This window comes from Arctopsyche grandis, chromosome 12, assembly GCF_051622035.1.
Source record: "Arctopsyche grandis isolate Sample6627 chromosome 12, ASM5162203v2, whole genome shotgun sequence".
In the NCBI taxonomy this organism is placed as follows: Eukaryota; Metazoa; Arthropoda; class Insecta; order Trichoptera; family Hydropsychidae; genus Arctopsyche; species Arctopsyche grandis.
In genome coordinates, this window is record NC_135366.1 from 2155799 (window position 1) to 2176342 (window position 20544).

Below are 20544 nucleotides of genomic sequence, written 5' to 3' on the forward strand. Positions count from 1 at the left end.
AAGCTATGCATGGACTTCTTACAACAAGAAGAAGAAAAAAATAATTTAAAAATCATGAACTGGCCTCCTCAATCCCCCGATTTAAACCCAATAGAACTTTTGTGGGACGAATTGGACAGACGAACCAGAATCCATCGCTCAACATCCATAAATAAGTTTTGGAATCATCTACAGGAAAGTTGGAAGTCCATACCTCCCATTACACTTCAAAATTTAATAAATAGAATGCCGAGACTATGTGCCGCAGTGATTAAAAGTAAGGGTGGGTTTTTTGACGAAAGTTCAGTTTGACGTTTTTATTTTTTTATAATTTTATGTTTATTAATTGTTGTAATATCTTTATTTATTTTAATAAATGCGTATTTTTTGAACATAACTGAGTTTGTATTTTTTAAATTGGTCCAAAATTGTGTAAAATATGCTCCAAAAACACTTTGGTCTTAAACATATGGACGGTATTGTACATATGTAAGGTTTGGGTGGTAGAATCCGAATTTTTTCGAAAGAGATTTTGTATGTAATTATGTAACTATGTATGTATGTAAGGTTTGTTGGGAAGATCGAAAATAAAACAAAATTTATATGACGATGATATCGATACACATATATGAAATATATGTAAGATGACATACAATGTAAAAACTAAAAAAATTAGGATGTGACCAGCCCACGATTTTATCTATGTGTAAAAAACGAAATACGATAATGAAACAAAAATACACGTTCACACATACCGGCTATGAGAGCATTTTCGATACTAATTGAACGCAAATATAAGGAATCTTACACAAGACAAAAGTTCTACTTGCGGTTGTTGGATTTTGTTTCCAATTTTTATTTCTTAACATTACTATAAATATTATAAACACAAAATAACAAGAAGACAGAAATAATTTAAAAGGTCAAAATAAAATAATGAAATATTGATTTAAAAAAAATTACTAATTCCGGTTTACGAATTCTAACCAAAACCTTATCAACGCTAACTTAATACAAATATAAATTTTCAGAAAATGTATAAAATGCTGTAAAATTTTTGTCAAATGCGGCTATAGATGTCTCTATGATGCTCTGTAAAAATTGTTATTCGATGTTTGTAATTAGCCAGGAAGTTGCATTGGTAAATATTTATCTGTTAGGGCTTCACGGTATATATATATGTATATTCATATGTATGTAAATACAAAAATAAAACTTGTATATATTATCAATTTTTTCAATATTGTTATCATATTGAACCAACTAAGCCCACCTAAAAGAAATTGAACTTTGTGTAGTATAATGGCTGACTAATCACTGGCGTTATCGATGACATAAAAATCACAATACAAATCAATTCATCCGTTTTACAAAGGAATTTATTGAAATAGTATATGTATATGTATGTATAGAAAATTTCAGAAGGCTCTAGCATGCCATAGAAAATACGAGTCACTTATTTCGGGGTATTTTTCCATATGACCGATGTTAAAAAGTTACTCCAGACGTTTCGTACATAGAAATATGAATTATATAACAGACATAGTGGATGAAATTGCACTGGCAAAGATATGTCGTTAGACGACTGAAATTACATAGGGAGATACCGGAATGGTACCCAGGAGGATTTAAAAAGACGCAAGTTAAGCCACAAATGCTTTCAGCTGACGAAGTTAAATGTACGAATTCAACCTATAATACCAAAGAGCATGATGATAAAAACAAACAATCTAATCCACAGTACATGGTCCAAAAAAATAATAGCGTTTTCATAAATAGTACTACTTTTATTAGGATTTTTCTTAATTTTATAAGCCATCAACCTCGTGCATACAACCTCGGTGCTCGTAAATACATACTACATACATACGAGTATGTATGTATAATATTTAATTTTTTACCAAACATTCTTAGTTCAAAAATCAAGAGTCAATTTTTGTATGTAAATAAGCAATGCTCATCGATTCGAAATATGTACAAACTACAAATAAAATAAAAATGGTTATTGAAAGTTCTCATATATTCACACTGCCAATATTTGGAGTAATAAGTTCATCAAAATACGATTGATTTGCAATTTAAATCATTTTTATAAGCCTCTTATCGGCTTGCTTTCGATTTTTTCGTCTGACGAAATTTTAGTAAAGACTTTCTCAAACTAATGTGTAGAACACTGATGTTCCACGTAAAGTATGCGAGTGTTACGGAAAAAATATTAATGCTACAATCTTATATACAAAACCGAAACGGCGTCTGTGATTCGTTTCTGATTGACTTTCGTCAAAGTCGTTTCTGATTGGCTGTCGTCAAGTCGTTTCTGATTGGTTGGATTGTTCAAAGACGTTTGTGATTGGACGGTCATTAAATAATATTATTTTCTTTCGATTCAAATAAATTTAATAAAAAAAAAAACAAATGAAGATTTTTTTTAATGGAACTACGGTATTTTCACTACTAGACTGCATTTCTATTTACCGAGTGAAGCCGGGTAGCACTACTAGTATTTAATACACAAGATAAAATTGCATAATTTGACAAATAGCGACAATTTAAATCGCAAACGTAGATATGTTCGTACTTTTAAATATTTTTCACCTGCGGCGCATGTTTTTCTTTAGTAAAATATATTAAATAAATAAAATATTTGATTTCTGATATTCTTATCTTAAAATGATTTTTATAATACTGTAGCATATGCTAAAAGGAGCCGCCGTTATAATTGGCTAACATTGGAGACTCCCGAATGGACTTAGTGGTCGGTAATGACATTCGGTCGCTTCCCGCTAGAGTTCTCAGAACTGATAGCGCGAGACCGTGGGGCTGCAAGGAAGATGCAGTGAGCGACCTGCCCTTTATAAGCAGGTACTTAGGCCATATGAAGGCATTCTGGACGGAGCACTGGCAGTGCGTGGATCTCCTTAATCAGACGATAAACGCTGTGAAGCGACTTTAGCCTTTTATTTGGATCAACAATACCTAACATACATATGTTCATATAAGTCGTCGTCCCTCCTTAATTTAACAACAAATTCAGCTTTCAAGACGCTCAAATGGTTTTTTGTAGCAAAGTGATCCAAAAAGATCAAACAGGACGGTTTTAGAAAATAAATTATAGCCAAATGTCAAAATTTGCTTATGGTTTCGTCTTCGAAAGAGTTTGGGAAGCCCTAATCTAAAGTTTCATCTACATATTTCGACTTCATTGTTTTTTTTTCATTTAGTACCATATTCAACATAAACAAATAGACATAAGAAACCATTCGATGCAACGTTTGGCAAAAGTTAAAAAATGATGATGATGTCAATATTCCGTCATCATTAACGCTTTTCGCGTACCCCTAACCGACATTTTACGTACCCTCATTTGGGAACTACTATCCTAAAAAAAAAAAAAAAAACAAACCCCGACATTCGACTCTCCATAGAAGGGTATTGTTATCCAAGTTTCGATATAACGAAAAATATTTAAATTGGCCATTAGGAAACGAGACGTGACACCGATAGTTACGTACACCTGACACAGCTAGTGAAATTTCACTGCCAATACACATATACCAGAGATCAATAACCTACCTATGTAACTCCAATTGTGCGACTTCAATCAAACGTTACTTTCGAACAACCCCCCTCTACATTTATTGTAATATTTCAATTCGAGGAAAAATTTCAAGGCGTGTTTCGGGAAATCGGAATAACGCGTGTCGTGTAATTTAAATTGTACGTTATAAACGCCGAAGTAATAATTTTTTAGACTTTAGCCGTTTTTGCCACGTGCTTGAAATTGCGTAGCGTAGCACACTTTTCGATTTGAAATTCTAATTTTGTAATTAGTTTTTATCGTGACTATTCGTTTGTACACAAATCAGAAATAGAATCGGTAATAATATGTATGCTACTAATGAAATATTTCATTTAAAAATTTACTTTCGTTTAGTTCTCAGTGGTTAATACTATTACTTTCACACTCAGGGTCAACTCTGAATAAATTGCCTGTTATATTTTTAATGTTTTTTTTTTTTAACAGTACCCGTTTAATATATTATAGACTTCGAACTTGGCCATAGAACATTTCAAAGAAAAACATAAAAATGTGTAATCAAAATTTAAATAAAATCAAACGCTAAAACAAGTTTGTTCATATTTTAACTCTGCTTTGTTTTACGTACATACAGGCACGACGCAACACGACCAACTTAATTGAGTGAAACTACGACATGACGGGAAGCGATAAACAATTGCCTAGACCAAGACGAGAATCCGTCGCAATTACTTACATATAATAGGCTTGAATATATGTATGTAGATGTGTCAAATTGACAGACACGGAGACACAAGGTGACAACTAACGGACACGAAGACACGAGCCGTTTTATCGGCTAGTTTGTATGGATTAGTCGAAGAATAAGTCAAAAACTCAACATCCTTTTTGACCTGCTATTCAAATGTGTCGCTAAGTGTATCATAAATTGAAAATCAAAGATAAAAAATGCCGAAAGGATCGTAATTAAACCTTAAACTATTTCAGAATAAATATACTATTTCAGAAACGGTTCCTGTAAATTGGCATCTCATTTTCAATCTCTCTTTTAAATCTCAAGCTATTCAGCGTCTGTATTCATCATACAAACATACGACTTACATTCGTCCGAAGATTACCTAAACACAATCTGCTTTAGGTCATCGACTTTAGATAGTCTTTAATTAAAATTATGTATTAGATGTATTATGAGCATTTATAAGAATTGTAAATAGGTTTGTGAGCTCTTTATGCTTTATCCTATTATGCTGTACAATAACATTAGAATAATACAATCCTATGATAACTAACCAAATTAAATTAAAATTGTAAAATAGAAAATGATCAGTAGATCAGTAGCTATTAAAATACGTATTGTAAAATACATATAGATGTATTGTGAACATAATTTCGTAAAGCATTTAAAAATTAAAAACCAACAAATATGGCTAAATGTATGTAAAAATTCAAACAAATAATACCATGAAGGTATACAGATATTAATTGCAAACCAAAATCATATGTATGCTAAAAAAAAATTAAAAAAATCATACGAGTATTTGTGAAAAGGGGATTATGGGGGGGGGGATGGATGGGATAAACGTACATGTAAGAGAATATTTTTTACCAATGTGTTATTATGGGATTGCCACAAGGTGACATCTATAGCCAACTTCGTACATACATATTTTATTTTATTTAATTTTTATAAAGATATATACCAGGAAGGCTTGACAGGAAGGCCCCAATGCGCCTTCCTGGACAATTAATTACAAACAATACAGCATTTTATTATTACATAAATCACTGTATTTCCAGAAGTTGATCATAGAAAATGATCAGTAGATCAGTAGCTATTAAAATACATATAAGATGTATTATGAACATAATTTCGTAATAATAAAAAGCATTTAAAAATCAAAATCAAACATTCGTCCGAAAAAAAAAACCGACCAATACTCCAAACGTACTGTACTAAACGAATTCCGCCTCTACACAGATAGCAACATTCATTGCGAATTTTCACGAACAAAATAAGGGTGAGAAAAAGACCAGGATGGTGAGGATGGGAGGGGGGGGGGGGTTAAAACGAACTGTAATTGAAACGTCCGCGAGCGCAGTTTACAATGTAAATTCAGACAGAAGTAACGACCACAACCTATACCACCCGTACAGTACCCCTACATACTACATTCGTATGTATGCAAATGAATGAGAGGAGCGAGCTGACCCAGTCAGTACCCAGATAGGTATCTACATACAGATGTGTACCTCGTACAGCGTTGAATACAACACTATTGAATAACATTGTTACCGCAATTAATTCGAAAGCCCCGTCGTACGAACGGTCGCTCGAATATTCATCGCCATTCTAACACAACAACCTGAATATCTTAAGCCGTTCAATTCACACTGAAATAAGTGAGGACGAGCTCTGACGACCTGGCTGTATAATGGCTGAAAGAGTGGTTAGCGTGCTTCTTTTTGCAAAACCTGTCATACGATTTCTTATAGCTGATCTGTTCTGTACTGAATATGCTTCTATGTACATCTTAAGGATTGATTTAAAACGAAATATAGGCAAGTTTGAATGGTACCCAGAAGATAGTAGAGAATTAAACTTTGAATCAAAATCGTCACGACTATTCACACACTGCCAATCACCAGGCCAACATCAGAAACTTTCAGACTGGAGATTATACGGAACTTAACAGCCGAAAGAAAGCACGTTGGATCAAAAAGGTCGCGATTAATCGTGCAATGCTAAACACTGCCAAACCATAACACTGAGAATGGATAGTAGTTATACAGAACCAGAAGAATAGAAGATACCAGAATGATAGTAGATATACAGAACCAGAATAGTAGAAGATAGTAGTTATACACTCCAGAAAGGAGCGCACTTGGCAAACGACCTGTGAAAATGAAGGCCTTTGCGATTACTCACAATCCAAGTCCAAGTTTACGCCTAGGACTTTCATATCCAACCCTGAGTTGACCTAGAACCAGCAGAATAGACTAATAGAACAAAGTGGTCACGGGTTGAAATCCCACTAGTTTCTGCTGGCCATACCTTGGTTTATGACTCCAGGTCGATGGTTTCCCATCAGAGTTTGCCAATGTATATGATTTTCATTGAAACGGTTCCAACAAATTGCCAACCCTACCCATTTTCTAGCAAACCTCGAGTTTTCAACAATCTAGACATTCGCTGAATTGTATACAATGCTACAAGTTTACACATTTGACCATAAATGTCTCTGTGATACTAATAATACTTGTATCAAATGTACAATGTTTCTGGCCAGAAAGGCGCATTGGTAATGTCTGTTAGGCCTTCTTGGTATAAATTAAAAATAAAATCGAAAATTATTTATTCAGAGTATTATCTGTAGTGCTACATGGTCAGACTTGGATATTTGTGACTCCAATTCGATCGTTTCTTATCAGAGTTTGCCAATATATCTGATTTAATTGTTGAAACGGTTCTGCAACAAATTAGCAAAACCATCCTACATACTATGTCAACACTATTTGAATACGATTTCAAATTTATAATCTAAAATGTATATACATACATATAAATAAATGTTGATTTTTCAATTAATAAAATAAATAAATATATGTATACAAGTTAAATTTCCTAGGTATCGCTCAGGAGCAACCAGTAATGACATAATGGAAAAATATAAATAAAATATATAAATGAAAAATATATATATATGCATTATTTAGGACCTCCAAATTCAGTATACATATACATATAGCCAGCAGCTATATATATTTTAGCCAGCAGCATAAATCGGTCGTTAAGCTTCTGACTGACACCAAGAGGCGCCGGGTTCGATCCCATGAGCTGACCCCGATTGAAAAGAATTTTTTTGAGTATATCTGTAGTGCTGCTTCTCAGAGTTGGATATTGTGACTCCAGATCGATCGTACCCTACCAGAGTTTGCCAATTTTCTCTGATTTCATTTTTGAAACGGTTCCCGATTAAAATTGGCTAAAAACCTTCCTACCTACTATGTCACCACTGTTTGAATATGATTAATGTACAATAGAATTTATGTACAAATAATAGATGTCTCGTTGATTTGCGAGTTTTCAGTGTCTCGAAATTCAGCGACTTGTATAATAAAAATCCTGCATTGTTTGTAATTGGCCAGGAAGGCGCATTGGGGGTTACCTGTAAGGCCTTCCTGGTATAAAATGTAATATACACATACCATCGCATTGCCCTAACTAAGACCGTAGACGGGTTTTGCAGATGATCGGATCAGCCGAGCAACGCCTGGCAATTCCACTAACGACACTCAAAAGACAGGGCGGTTCTACAATTCAAATTGAAACTTGCGTACTCGTGTACACGCGGATCAAAAAGCACATAGTGGAGCGACACATACACATACTAGCAGAGAGTACACGGATGCACAGAGTATGCAGATTTAATTACGGGAATTGTGTAATGTGAGTAGACGACGGGAATGCGGTCCACACATCCCGCCCGCATCCCTCTAGGCCTCTTAAATGCAAATGAAACCGTATTTTGAGATATTAAGATAGGGGCCGGGTTGCGGGTTCCCGCTTTTAGTCGGCGCCCCCGCACAAATTCTCATTCCCAGATACGTCTCTATCGCGACATTACAATTGTTGCCTCCCTTCCCCGGCCCTCTCAAAAAGGCACTCTCAGCCTCGCCCCGAGCCTTTATCCCTTCATTGTGTTTGCCTTTTGATATCTCCTTTATTAAAATTTCGTCTTGAATTGGGTGCTCGTCACGCCGATAGCGCAGGTCGTTCCAAATTATGGACTAAATTCCAAAGTACATACAAACAAACGTACAAAAAATCAAACCCACTCACTTCAGTAACAGATTATAGTGCAACTATACATAAGAATTAACAATACATAAGAATTGTTAATCAAATTTTGAGCTTTTTTTTCTAACCCAAAACCCACTTACTTGAGTGACAGATTATAGTGCAAATTTTTAATCAATTTTTGACCTTTTTTGCTATTATACGCAAATATTAACAAAAAAATTAGTCCGCATAATATATGTATAACAAGCTGAACCCGACATACGTTGCAATGCCACAATAACGTTCCCGTTTAAAATTCGACAAATAGACATTGGACCAAACAATACATATATATGTATATAGCAAATAAATTACCGCTTAGTCGAGCAAAGCTCTGTCTACCTAATGTTGTATGTTGAAAATTTTAATAAATCGATTATTTCGCATTAATAATTTAATTAATGTGCATATACAGAATATTTGTTAGTAATTTAAGTCATATTTCAAGAATCTACCCATATAGAACCTCAACAAAAAATTGGAAATTTTTATGCCTAGTTTTTCCAACATTTTCTTATATAAGACTTTACTATTTTTTAAGATAATTGAATCCATTTCGTGAAAAGCTTTTTTTTTAATTGTGTCAATATTATCGCTATGCGATATTTAAACGAAAAAATAATATGATTAATTTTACGACAGCTTCGGAAAGAAGAAGAGCAAACCGAACAAGATGATTTAACTGAATGCTATTCTACAGACTTTTCTATAATAATAAAAAAAAAACCACGCATAAGTGGTCTTTCTGGAAAGAGCTTATTTTTACAAGGTTTTTATTAGTTTCATTTATGACCAAACTTCCACAAGACGATTACAATCCCGCATCTCATCTTATTGTTTCCAAGCATATTCTCTACATACCATAATTGTAAATTCAATCAAAGTCAGAATCCAAACGCAGCAAACAACATATCAAACATATAAAAAAAAACATAAACATATGTAAATATATATGTATATATATGGTTGCAGTCGCGTGTTGTCCACACCGGACAAATCTAATAATAAACCACTTCTGATACGGAAAATAGTCTTCTGAATGTAAATATAAACAATGGGATCGACCTCTACATAGTACAAACGTCCGGTACACGTGGCCCACTATAATATTATAATAGTATCTGCCAACAAAATAGACTGTCCCGGTCACAAGGTGTACGCGATTATTTTTAAAATGCCAATTTAAAAATAATCCGCATTGTAATCGCACGCCACTGGCTTAAGATTGCCCCGAAACTAATAATAATAATAAATTTCAACAAAAAAAAAACATGAATAAAAATCAAATGATAAACTTACTATCCTTATCGAAATGAGCGATAACGCCCGTATTACATAGTTACATATACATACATCAATAGATCACACTTGATCAAACTTTTTATATACATATGTATGACATATATTTATACGCGTACATCTATAGGGTCGTTTTCACAGTTGTTACGACCGTGCGAGATTATTGTCTGTGGGGGAAAATTGGATCGGGATTTTCATTGGTGGAAAATTTCCCGGTTCGGGTTCGGTGTTTTTTTACCTTTTCGAAGGTCCCGTTACGAGTTTCACGACGTGGGGTTGTTCCGATTTCGACGAGGGGATGAAAGAAGGTGTGTCTCGCTAGAAGTGGGCGGATGCTGGACGTTTGACGTTCGATAGGCGCGACATAACCTCAAACTGGCAGCTGTCAAACTGAAGGAGAATGTGGCGCCCCCGGGCGGCCGTTCAGTTGAACTTGATCTAGTGACGGTATGCGTTATCGCCACATTGGGACAACGATAAAAAAATTATCTGATACTGTAATCAGGGCTAATTGGGCGAGAAATTAAATGCATTTTCATTCGCCGGCCCGGTCGATTTTTTCTATTCATTAACTACCTATGTATGTATACTTTCACTGATGCTTTCAATTTTCAATATAGAACCACCAAATTAAACACACTCACTTATATTTCCAAACTGTAGATGGGTTTTGAAAGAATATTGACCAGCCTTTTGATGATGCTTTTCTTTTCAACTTTCATCCACCGGAGCAATGCCGAGCATTGAGCAATGCCGAGTGTGTTTATTGGCTATGTCATTCCAAAATTTTCAATATTGAACCACAAAATTGGATATATATGTACATCTTGAATACACACTTTCATCCACCCAAGCAACGCCGTGCGTCGTCTACTATTAAAACAAATAATAAATCCTTTGTGTATTTTCTACTTTTATATAATACATAAATCTACAATCAATAACACTGTTCGACACGAAAAGTGGTTCAGAGACGAGATATGAATTTTCTTATAGATCTATGCCCAGTAAAAACGATTCTAGTAATAAAAAAGGTTGATTGGCTTGAGATTCGGAGATATGTATATGCGTTTCTTAAATCGCGCAATTTTTCTATATCTTGGTGTTGTTCGGTCGATGTCTCAAAATCTATTATTTCCCTGTTCAAAATTAATATTGGAATCTATAGTTAGGTATTTTATCTTTCATTTGTAGTACTTTTCAGCTTTCAAATCTCTCCAAGTAGTCGTCCAGTTAATATCAAAAGTCAAAAATACGTATTTTCACTTGGGACTTTTTCCCACTGTTAATACTATTTTATATTGAGTTTTTTCTATTGAAACATGTTTATTGAAATATGGTTCTGGCCACACTATTTTTTGTTTTCGTTTAAGAGGGTTAATTGGAAGTATGCTGAATTTTAAATCGGTAAAATTGCGAGCTAAAAGCTTGTACTAGTATTTACTCGTATTTACACGAATCTGAATTGAATTAATAGGGATAATACATTAAATTGTCTTTATATGAGAATTAAATAAAATTCCACTTAGAAAAATCATATTTCGACTATTCTTGTGGATAACTAACAAAAATTCTATTGATAACTGGCTTACCTCGATAAAATAAACGAATTTTTGTTATTAATTATCTATAAGAAGTCATATCTCGTTTCTGAACCAAAAAAAATCATCATTTGTCGAAAAGTGTAATTTAAAACTACAAAATTCGATGTCCTTCATGTAACACACATACATACATATCTTATGGTACTCTCTAGCTTTTTTCTCACCCAAGAAACGCCGGGTGAAGCCCGGAAACGCCCAACATAATTGAGTACTGGATCTTATCTTCATGAATAACATTTCGAAAGCCTTAACTTTATGAATACTTTATTATACGATATTAACACCCATTCTTTACTCCTATTGCCTAGTATTACTACATTTACAAGTCGCTTTTATACTGTGCAAAAAATATCACGAACGTAGATATATCATATTAATCACGAGAGTTAGGCCCATTGTGCTAAACTATAATATATATGTAGCCGGCGAAAGTTTCCAAGACATTTACACCCATCCAAATTTCACACTTCACCCACATTCTACACACACATCTAGAGATTTACTTTATGAATAAATAATATTAGAACGTTAGAAATAAAGCCTGTCGGATTGGACGATGGAGAGAGGAGGAGGGGTGGGGGGGGAGCTATAAATGTGAATAATATAATTTTCTCATATTTCTCGCGTCGTAAATTATGTGAAATACCATGTCTTTGTTAGTTTGGGTACCTAGGAGTACATACTCTACGTCAAGGATTTTCCCTTCGTATAAATTTGAATATTTACATAACGCACATCCCGTGTTTGCTTGACCGCTTGTCTTCGAAGAGAGGCGGATACTGAGAATAAATATGTCTGAGCTTATTATTATTATCATACACGCATGTACATATATACATACATATATTGTAATATATGTCTCAAGTGAATATTACAACACGCGTGTATATGAAAGTACATATGTACGAATGTGACGTCGAGAGATCAATAGATGAACCCATCCCGAAAAACAAACAACGGAAATGTATCGATGAATATTTTAGATTTTTTTTCAGATATGTTATACATATTTTAATAATCATATAGAGATATACATAATTATAAAACTAGAAATAGGAATAAATTAATTATAGGTAGAGTTAAGAAAGCAAAAACTGCAGGAGGTGTTTTCCACAGAGGTGTTCAAATATACAATGCCCTTCTTGACAGCATTAGAGGTGATTTAGAGGTAACATTGGTGTTTTCTTGAGGGTTGTTAATGGATACCTCTGTGGAAGATGACCTAATTATATATGTAAGTTTAATAAAATGCTATGTTTGGAATTATATAATATTATTGTAGGGTTACTAATTATAGTTTTGTTAATTTCATTAACTATGTTATATTATAGTTGTTAGTCTTAGTTTAAAATTGTTAATTGTGAAATAATTCATTAGCAATTTGCTATTTAATAATAAATAAATATGTATGTACATAAGTACATTTGTATATAATAGAAAGAATTTTAAAAGTCTATCAATGATGAACATTTTTTTTTATTTCAGTCTATCAAATGATGAAAATTTTTACCGTATTTATGAACCTCCCGTATGTAATCAACTAAGTTTTTTTAGTTGTTTTATTTTTAATCCGGCCCTTTGTATGCACCTAATACACCTATACATCAACATCCCTTATATAAAACACGACGCGGACTCATGCCCTATAAACTACCACCAGAGGACATGCTCCCCCTATATATCCGCACTTGTAGACCAACATTTTTTAATATATTTTCTTTCAGATTACTTGTATATCATAAAACGTGTATTCAATTTTCTGAACTAAGCTACATATATTATCAAAACATATACAAAACTTTTATCAGGCCTAAACTAGAATACGCTTTTAGCATATGGAATCCTTAATTTAAAAAAAAGATACTACATGTATCGAAAGGGTTCAAAAATAAGGTAATAAAGATTCCTTCTGAACTTAATTCACTTTCTTATAACGAAAGATTTAATAGAATTAATCGCACTACACTGGAGACGAGAAGAATAAGAGGCGACTTAATCGAAGTCTTTAAAATACTAAATAATCATTATGAATGTCATATGTCCAATCTTATTATAAAATTCAACGAAAACACTCACCTCAGTGGTCATTCGCTTAAACTCCAAAACGAAAAATCTAATAAATTGATCAGAGATGCCTTATTTTCAAACAGAGTAGTTTCAGTTTGGAATAGTCTTCCCAATGATGTAGTAACCTCTGATAACATTAATATTTTTAAGAATAAGCTAGATACTTTTTTTAAAACTAAAGGATTTCTGTAATTCTTCTTTCTCATAATCGTATTTCTGTTTTTTTTTTATATATTTTTTTTTGCTCTTATTTTTATTTTAATATTGTTTTTTTTTAATTTTTAATTGTAATTTCTGACAACCTTAATATTTTTAAGAATAAGCTTGATGTTTTTTTTAGACTTAAAGGATTTCTGTAATTTCTTCTTTCTCAATATCTTATTTCTGTTTCTTGTTTACTTTTTTTTTCTCTCTTATTTTTTTTATTTTATATTTTTATTTTTGATTTAATATTGTCATTTTGAATATATTTAACTTTTTTCTCATTTAATTTACAAATATGTATAAATCAAACCCCTTGGTCTATTGGCTTTGCCGCCTCTCCCAAGTATGTTAAATAAATAAATAAATAAATTACGTTAATTTAATATCTATATATGATTGAAATCTTCTAACTTGGACGTCTATGAAGCTATAAATTATTTATATATTTATATACATTTAGAAATAATTATATAAATTATATTAATTATATATAGATTGTTAAATATAGATATATATAAATTTATAAATTTATAGATTAATAAATAATTTAAATAATAATAATAAAAAGTAATTTTTATAAGATATTATATTCTTACTAAAGACGATTTTGTGACTATAATCGATGCCTAATTTGAATCATATTAATCCTGAACCACTACAGAATAGAATGCAATGAAATTCAATTAAAAATATCTCACATGCATTGAGCAATCGCAGCGTCTCGTTGCATCATTTCGATTTATCCTGGCGACGATAAATCGCGGGGGCGCTCGAATTTATTATGTTGGGAAACTGTGGTCGGCCGCTTTCGAGCATGACAGCCCGTTATTCAGTTAGTGATTTAATCGTTATCCAGCCAGTGAATAGAACACAAGAAAAATGCAACTAGGTAAAAGTGCATCTCTCTTTAAAGCTCAAGGGATGATTTCAAGGGACAAAAATGATAAATGAAAGGTAATTCGTGCGAGTAAAGCCGTTAGCCGACTCTTTCGAAGTACATACGTATTATAAATTGCGCGGGATTTGATTCGTGCTATCGAATAATAATTTCCACCGGTGGGAAAAGTTTTTCGTACGACGATTAATAATATAATTCTTTAAAGGGAAAAGTTGGCGAATACGTCGTTGCACACGCCAAAACTTTTATCGCGCACGGAACTCGACCGCTAAAACCAATAACTTACTACCATTATATTGAATTACAAATTTATACCTACCTACTGTATAATGAGGCATTAAGCGTAAAATATAGTAACGAAACACTAACAATCCCATATACGCATAATTAAGTTCATTAAACAACATTATTCAACCGGTCACATTTTGATATGACAGAATTACTAATTAAGGTAGTGGTTTTTTTTTAAATGATCCCACCCACATGAATAATGTTTATTCTGAATAATTATATTTTCGTAAATGTAGGAAACAATAAAAACATCGTTTGTAGTTTAAATGTAACAATAAAAAGGATTAGCTTCTTTTTGCACACCAAAAAATATTAAATATTTTGATGAAAATACTTACTTATGTTCATTAGTTTTGATATTACGATGCCCTCAACTCTGTGTATTATTATTTCCGCTAACTAAATCGAACTGAAATTTTTTCACATGTAATAGTAATTATAAATTTATATTTTTATCTGAACCGGAAGTCTAAAGAATCGAGGTTTTTCTCGGAAACCTTTTAGTTTATTGAACTGAAATTCCATTTCTATCAGTTTAAGCTTAATACAAATTATGTATAAAATTTGGTAAGCATCCGTCAACCGGAAGTGGCAGTTTACTCTTGTTCAATTTTTCTTCCGCTATTTTTTTCGACCCCTTAAACATATGTGGTCGTCACGAAAAAATTCAAGTATAATTATTGTGTCAATGTGATGAAAATAAAAAAAATCATTAAATTTGATAAACCGGAAGTGGGATTTTTTTTATGTAAAGTTTGACCACATTGTCGTTTTGGGCAACTGTAAAGACACTGGCAAAAGATTATTTTAAAAATAAAATTATTCTTCAATAAACAATTCAAAATCTCAAATTAAAAGCATTAAATGCGATCTCGACCATTCGCACGCCGACCGTGCAGACGGAACCGTGCAAATGGAAACCTCAACATATTTTTTGTACATCTTTAATTAATATGTATATATCGTCGACGAGTCCGCTACGGGCAACAGTCGTAATCTCGAACGGTAAATCATTGACACGTGTGCACGTCGACGTTCCGAAAGTGCAATTTGCATTCGCGGTTTTTGCATGCACTTCGGCTATATATCACGAACGGGGGGGGTTTTTGAGCCACAACGAACACTTTTTACCGCTTTTTCTCTATATAAATATACACACGACTACGGTACGATACAAAAACAGAAATGGGTCATAAAAGTTGCCGACCGAAAAGAGTTTAGGGTAATTACCGGCATGCGAGCTTTTTTCTGTTTTTACTTTTTTATTTATTTTTTTTTTTGCACACACTACTATAATACAATTTAGCCTAACGTTTGTTTACATTCGGTGCAAACTCGCTAATTATTATCGCACGCCGTTGTTGTTGTTCCCTGTTTTTTATTCTGTTTCCGTTTTTTTTTTTTGTTTTTTTTTATGTGTTTCGTTTATTCGAGACGTTTTCATTTTGTAAACGACAAGTTGAGCCGTTAAAGGATTTTTTTTCGTGTATGTCGTGTCGAGTCGAAACGGTTGCTCGCGTTAAATAAGTCGCAGTGTTTTTAAATTAATGCACGATTTTAATTTAGACACGTTATCTACTTCCATACATTATACGTCTCACAAAAACAAAATATAGGCAACAAACATTAATGGAACTCATTTTGTAGTGCTATTATTAATTACACTGTTCGACAAATGACGACTTTTTTTGGTTCAGAGACGAGATATGACTTTTCTTATAGATCTATGCCTAATGAACACTAATCTGAATCAGTCGAAAGATGATTTTTTTAAGTGGAGTTTTATTTAATTCTCATATAGAGACAATTTAATATATTATCCCTATTAATTCAATTCAGATTCGTGTAAATACGAGTAAATACTAGTACTAGCTTTTAGCTCATAATTTTACCGATTTAAAATTCGGCACACTTCCAATTAACCCTTTTAAACGAAAACAAAAAATAGTGTGGCCAGAACACCCTAACAAAGATGTTTCAATAGAAAATACTCAATATAATATAGTATTAACAGTGGGAAAAAATCCCAAGTGAAAATACGTACTTATGACTTTTGATTTGAACTGGACGACTACTTAGAGAGATTTGAAAGCTGAAAAGTACTATAAATAAAAGATAAAATACCAGACCATAGATTTCAATATTCGTTTTGAACAGAAAATTGACAGCTTTTGAGACATCGACCGAACAACACCAAGATATAGAAAAACCGCGCGATTAAAAAAAAACACATATATCTCCGAATCTCGAGCCAGTCAACATTTTTTATTACCAGATTCGTCTTTACTAGGCATAGATCTATAAGAAAAGTCATATCTCGTCTCTGAACCATTTTTCGTGTCGAACAGTGTTATCTTCCAAGTGTGGTTCCATATTGTTTTACATCGATTATTTTGCGTGAGAAGCATTTTTGGCTAAAGAAGACGCGGATTCTGCGTCGTCCGTCCGGCTAGATATGTTTTATGGCGCGGATCTTCTAGAACAGTGATCCTCAAGCTTTTTTGACTCAAGTATTCCTAAACAGCCCATTTTTATAAATTATACCCCTCATTTCTAATTCATTTAATTTCATAATATTTCCTACTCAAATCGTAACAGCTTTGTGTTTTTTACTGTAACCGTGATGGTGAAAATGTTGATTTCAAATGATGATTGCAGTGCTTCCATTTGTACGTCACTTTCAAAGTATTTCGATCGGTTTAAAACTTTAAAACACGGTTTTTGGTAATGAAGTACAAAACGTTTGAACTTCACAGCAACCCACAGTTTGAGAAATCATATTTCGGTACATATGTACATATGTAATACGGGAAAGAACCAAATCGCATATAGCTATTTTTTCTAAATTTTCGACAATGGCAAAGCTGCAAAATCCGATAAACTTGGAGGCCGTTAAATCGAGATTTTATTTTAACCCCTTACGGGTAGACATATTTGTATACAATGGAAATTACTTTTTGTGGCCTTTCGAAGAAATTCGATCTGGGTTTCAGTGTTTGCCGAAGGTTCGTTTATAACAAAATTACAACAAAAAATATTGAAAAATTCATGTATGTATGAGCATATATTTGAGAGTCCACTTTTCTTTCGATTTTCTGATTTTAAAATGCTTTTTATTATTACTAAATTATTTTCACAATACATCTTATATCCATTTAAATAGCTACTGATCATTTTCTATTTTACAATTTTAATTTAATTTTGTTAGTAATCATACTATTATATTATTCTAATGTTAATATCCAGCATAATAGGAAAAAGAGCTCAAAAACCTATTTACAATTATTATAAATGCTCATAATACATCTAATACATAATATTAATTATATACTCTCTAAAGCCAACGATCTAAAACAGATTGTGTTTAGGTAATCTGTGTGTTATACCTGAAGGGTATAGACATTTTGTTATAATCACCGAGACTCTTCACAAGCGTGTTAGTACATATGGTTGTTAGTGATTCTGTCATAGAATCTACTAGTTAGTTTGTTAGTAATGTCTGTAACTAACGGAATATTATTTATGGCATGCAGTTTTTTTAAGTTAGTATATATGGGTGTTTTATAGATTATTTTTAGGGATTTATTTTGTATTATTTAGATCTTGGAAAGGTTAGTATTCGAGACGCTATTCCATACAGGCGAAGCATAGGTTAATACTGGTAATATGAGCGCGCGATATAAATTTATTTTATTTTGAGTTGATAAAGAACTATGGCGATTAAATATTGGGTATATTGAGGATATACCCCGCATCGCATTGCATTTTGCTGCCTCAATGTGAGGTGCCCATCTCATTCTTTCTAAATACTCCATAACATAAAAATCATAAGCAGGCCATACGAACACGAGAAAAGTCAACCTGACCTTAATAATTTTAAAACACTAAATTTCGCAACTTTCCAACGACCGATCGATCCAGCGAGGTTTCGCAGATTAAGTACCTACATACAAAAAATTTTCATTTTTTTTTTGTTCGCACTAACCACCTCATCCTCCTCACCTTCAGAAGAAACACGTGTTCTGTTTCGTTTTGAATACGTAAGTTACGAGGGTTCCGCTCGCTTTTCTTATGCGCGATTCCTCGGACCGATGTTGTGTCGACGGCGGGAGATATGCAAATTTGCCACGTAAATAATTGCCCAGAAACAAATCTCGACCAGAGCCGGATCCAGAACGATATAAACGACCGTACCTACGTACAAACATACATAAGCATAGACGAGTCACACACACACACATAATTATCGTGATCCATTGTTCGATGCGTTCACACTTGGCCATGATGACCCCTTTAATCTACATACATATACATTAAATTATATAAAATGTCGACCAAATCCCGACTCGGGATCTTAGTTCGAATTGTTTGTGTGAAAATTCGCAGTTTCGATTCGCTCAACAGTGACGTCTTGGGAAAACTCTATTCAAACGGCGGGGTTGTGTTTTCATTTCGAAGAATCACATCATCGCTTATTCACACTGTGAATATTATATACGAAAGATTTTACGTCATTGTGTTTATTTCTCCGAGAAGGCCTCTCAGAAAATTGTTTTTTTTTTTTATTATTATTGCACGTAACCTGAAGTGGTTGCGTAATGTTGGTGTGATCTATGTACGCAGTAACAATAGATGAAGTTTTGTGAGCATGCAAAGATTCGAACTCGTGATTTTGACTTTTTCGAACTGAGAATCGATCACTGAACACGTTTTCATGATCTAGAAAAATTGTGTGTGTATTACGCAGGGATATTTGAACACCGTTAGTCCTATCGAAATGAAACTTGGTATCGGTTACTGAAATTTTTATGTATATGACGCTATTTTTTAAGTTAACTGGAAATAGTACCTCCCCTTATATGTATGTAGCTGTTTGTTTTAAGTTTTTGGATTCAATTATCTCCCAAACCACTAACCGAATGAGATTTTTTTTAGATGTAATAGAAATTATAAATTTTATACAATAATAGTTTTAAATATTTTCATCTGAACCGAAAGTAGTACTTTTACTCTAGAGAATTGAGGCTTTTTCTCAGAAACCTTTTGGTGTAATGAACTGAAATTTCATATCTAGAAATCTAAGCTTAATAAAAAGATATTTAATACATGTATATATAAAATTTGGTGAACAACCGTCAACCGGAAGTGACAGCTTACTCTTGTCCGAGTTTTCTTCTACTATTTTTTTCGAACCCTTAAATATGCGTGCTCTTCACAAGAAAATTCGAGTACAATCCTTGAATCAATGTGATGAAATAAAAAAAAAATCATGAAATTTAATAAACTGGAAGTGGGATTTTTTTCTGTTAGAAAGGTCAAAAATGTTGTGACCACATAATGGTTTCCAAACCACTGAACGTATCAAGCTGAAAATTTATATTTGTATTCTTTATGTACTAATTTAGAATTGATAAGGTTTTGGTTAGAATTCGTAAACCGTAGAATTCGTTAGATTTGGTTAGAATTCTTAAAGTAGTAATTTTTTTAAAACATTATTTCATTATTTTATTTTGACCTTTTAAATTATTTCTATCTTCTTGATATTTTTTGTTTATAGTATAGTGATGTTAAGTAATAAAAAAAATATATTATACATCTTACATTCATTAGTTTTTTTATTATTACAATTTGGTCAGAATTTATAAACCGGAAGTAGTAATTTTTTTTAAATAATATTTCATTACTTTATTTTGACCTTTTAAATCATTTTAATCTTCTTGAAATTTAATGTGTATAATATTTATCATGATTTTAAATAATAATAAAAAATTGAACAAAATCCTACAACCGGAAGTGGAACTTTTGTCTTGTGTAAGATTCCTAC

General features: G+C 32.7%; 2 protein-coding genes across 5 annotated transcripts in view; one reads left to right on the forward strand and one right to left on the reverse strand.

Moving 5' to 3' along the window:
- LOC143920192 (calmodulin-binding transcription activator 2-like) overlaps positions 1–20544 on the reverse strand; it is a 328881-nt gene that overhangs the window by 301533 nt on the left and 6804 nt on the right. For 2 of the 4 annotated variants that reach the window (XM_077442929.1, XM_077442930.1), the window contains exon 1: positions 9895–10099. The exons of the other annotated variants lie outside the window; for them this stretch is intronic. The gene's annotated coding sequence lies outside the window, so the exon portion shown is untranslated. Of the gene's footprint in view, positions 1–9894; positions 10100–20544 lie in introns of those variants that run through there. 4 annotated transcript variants of the gene reach the window in all.
- Positions 10082–20544, forward strand: part of LOC143920193 (uncharacterized) — a 38070-nt gene continuing 27607 nt past the window's right edge. Inside the window, exons 1-2 of the mRNA XM_077442931.1 lie at positions 10082–10240; positions 10320–10413. Of these exons, the coding sequence (XP_077299057.1) occupies positions 10390–10413 (24 nt within the window). The 5' untranslated portion in view covers positions 10082–10240; positions 10320–10389. The remainder of the gene's footprint in view (positions 10241–10319; positions 10414–20544) is intronic.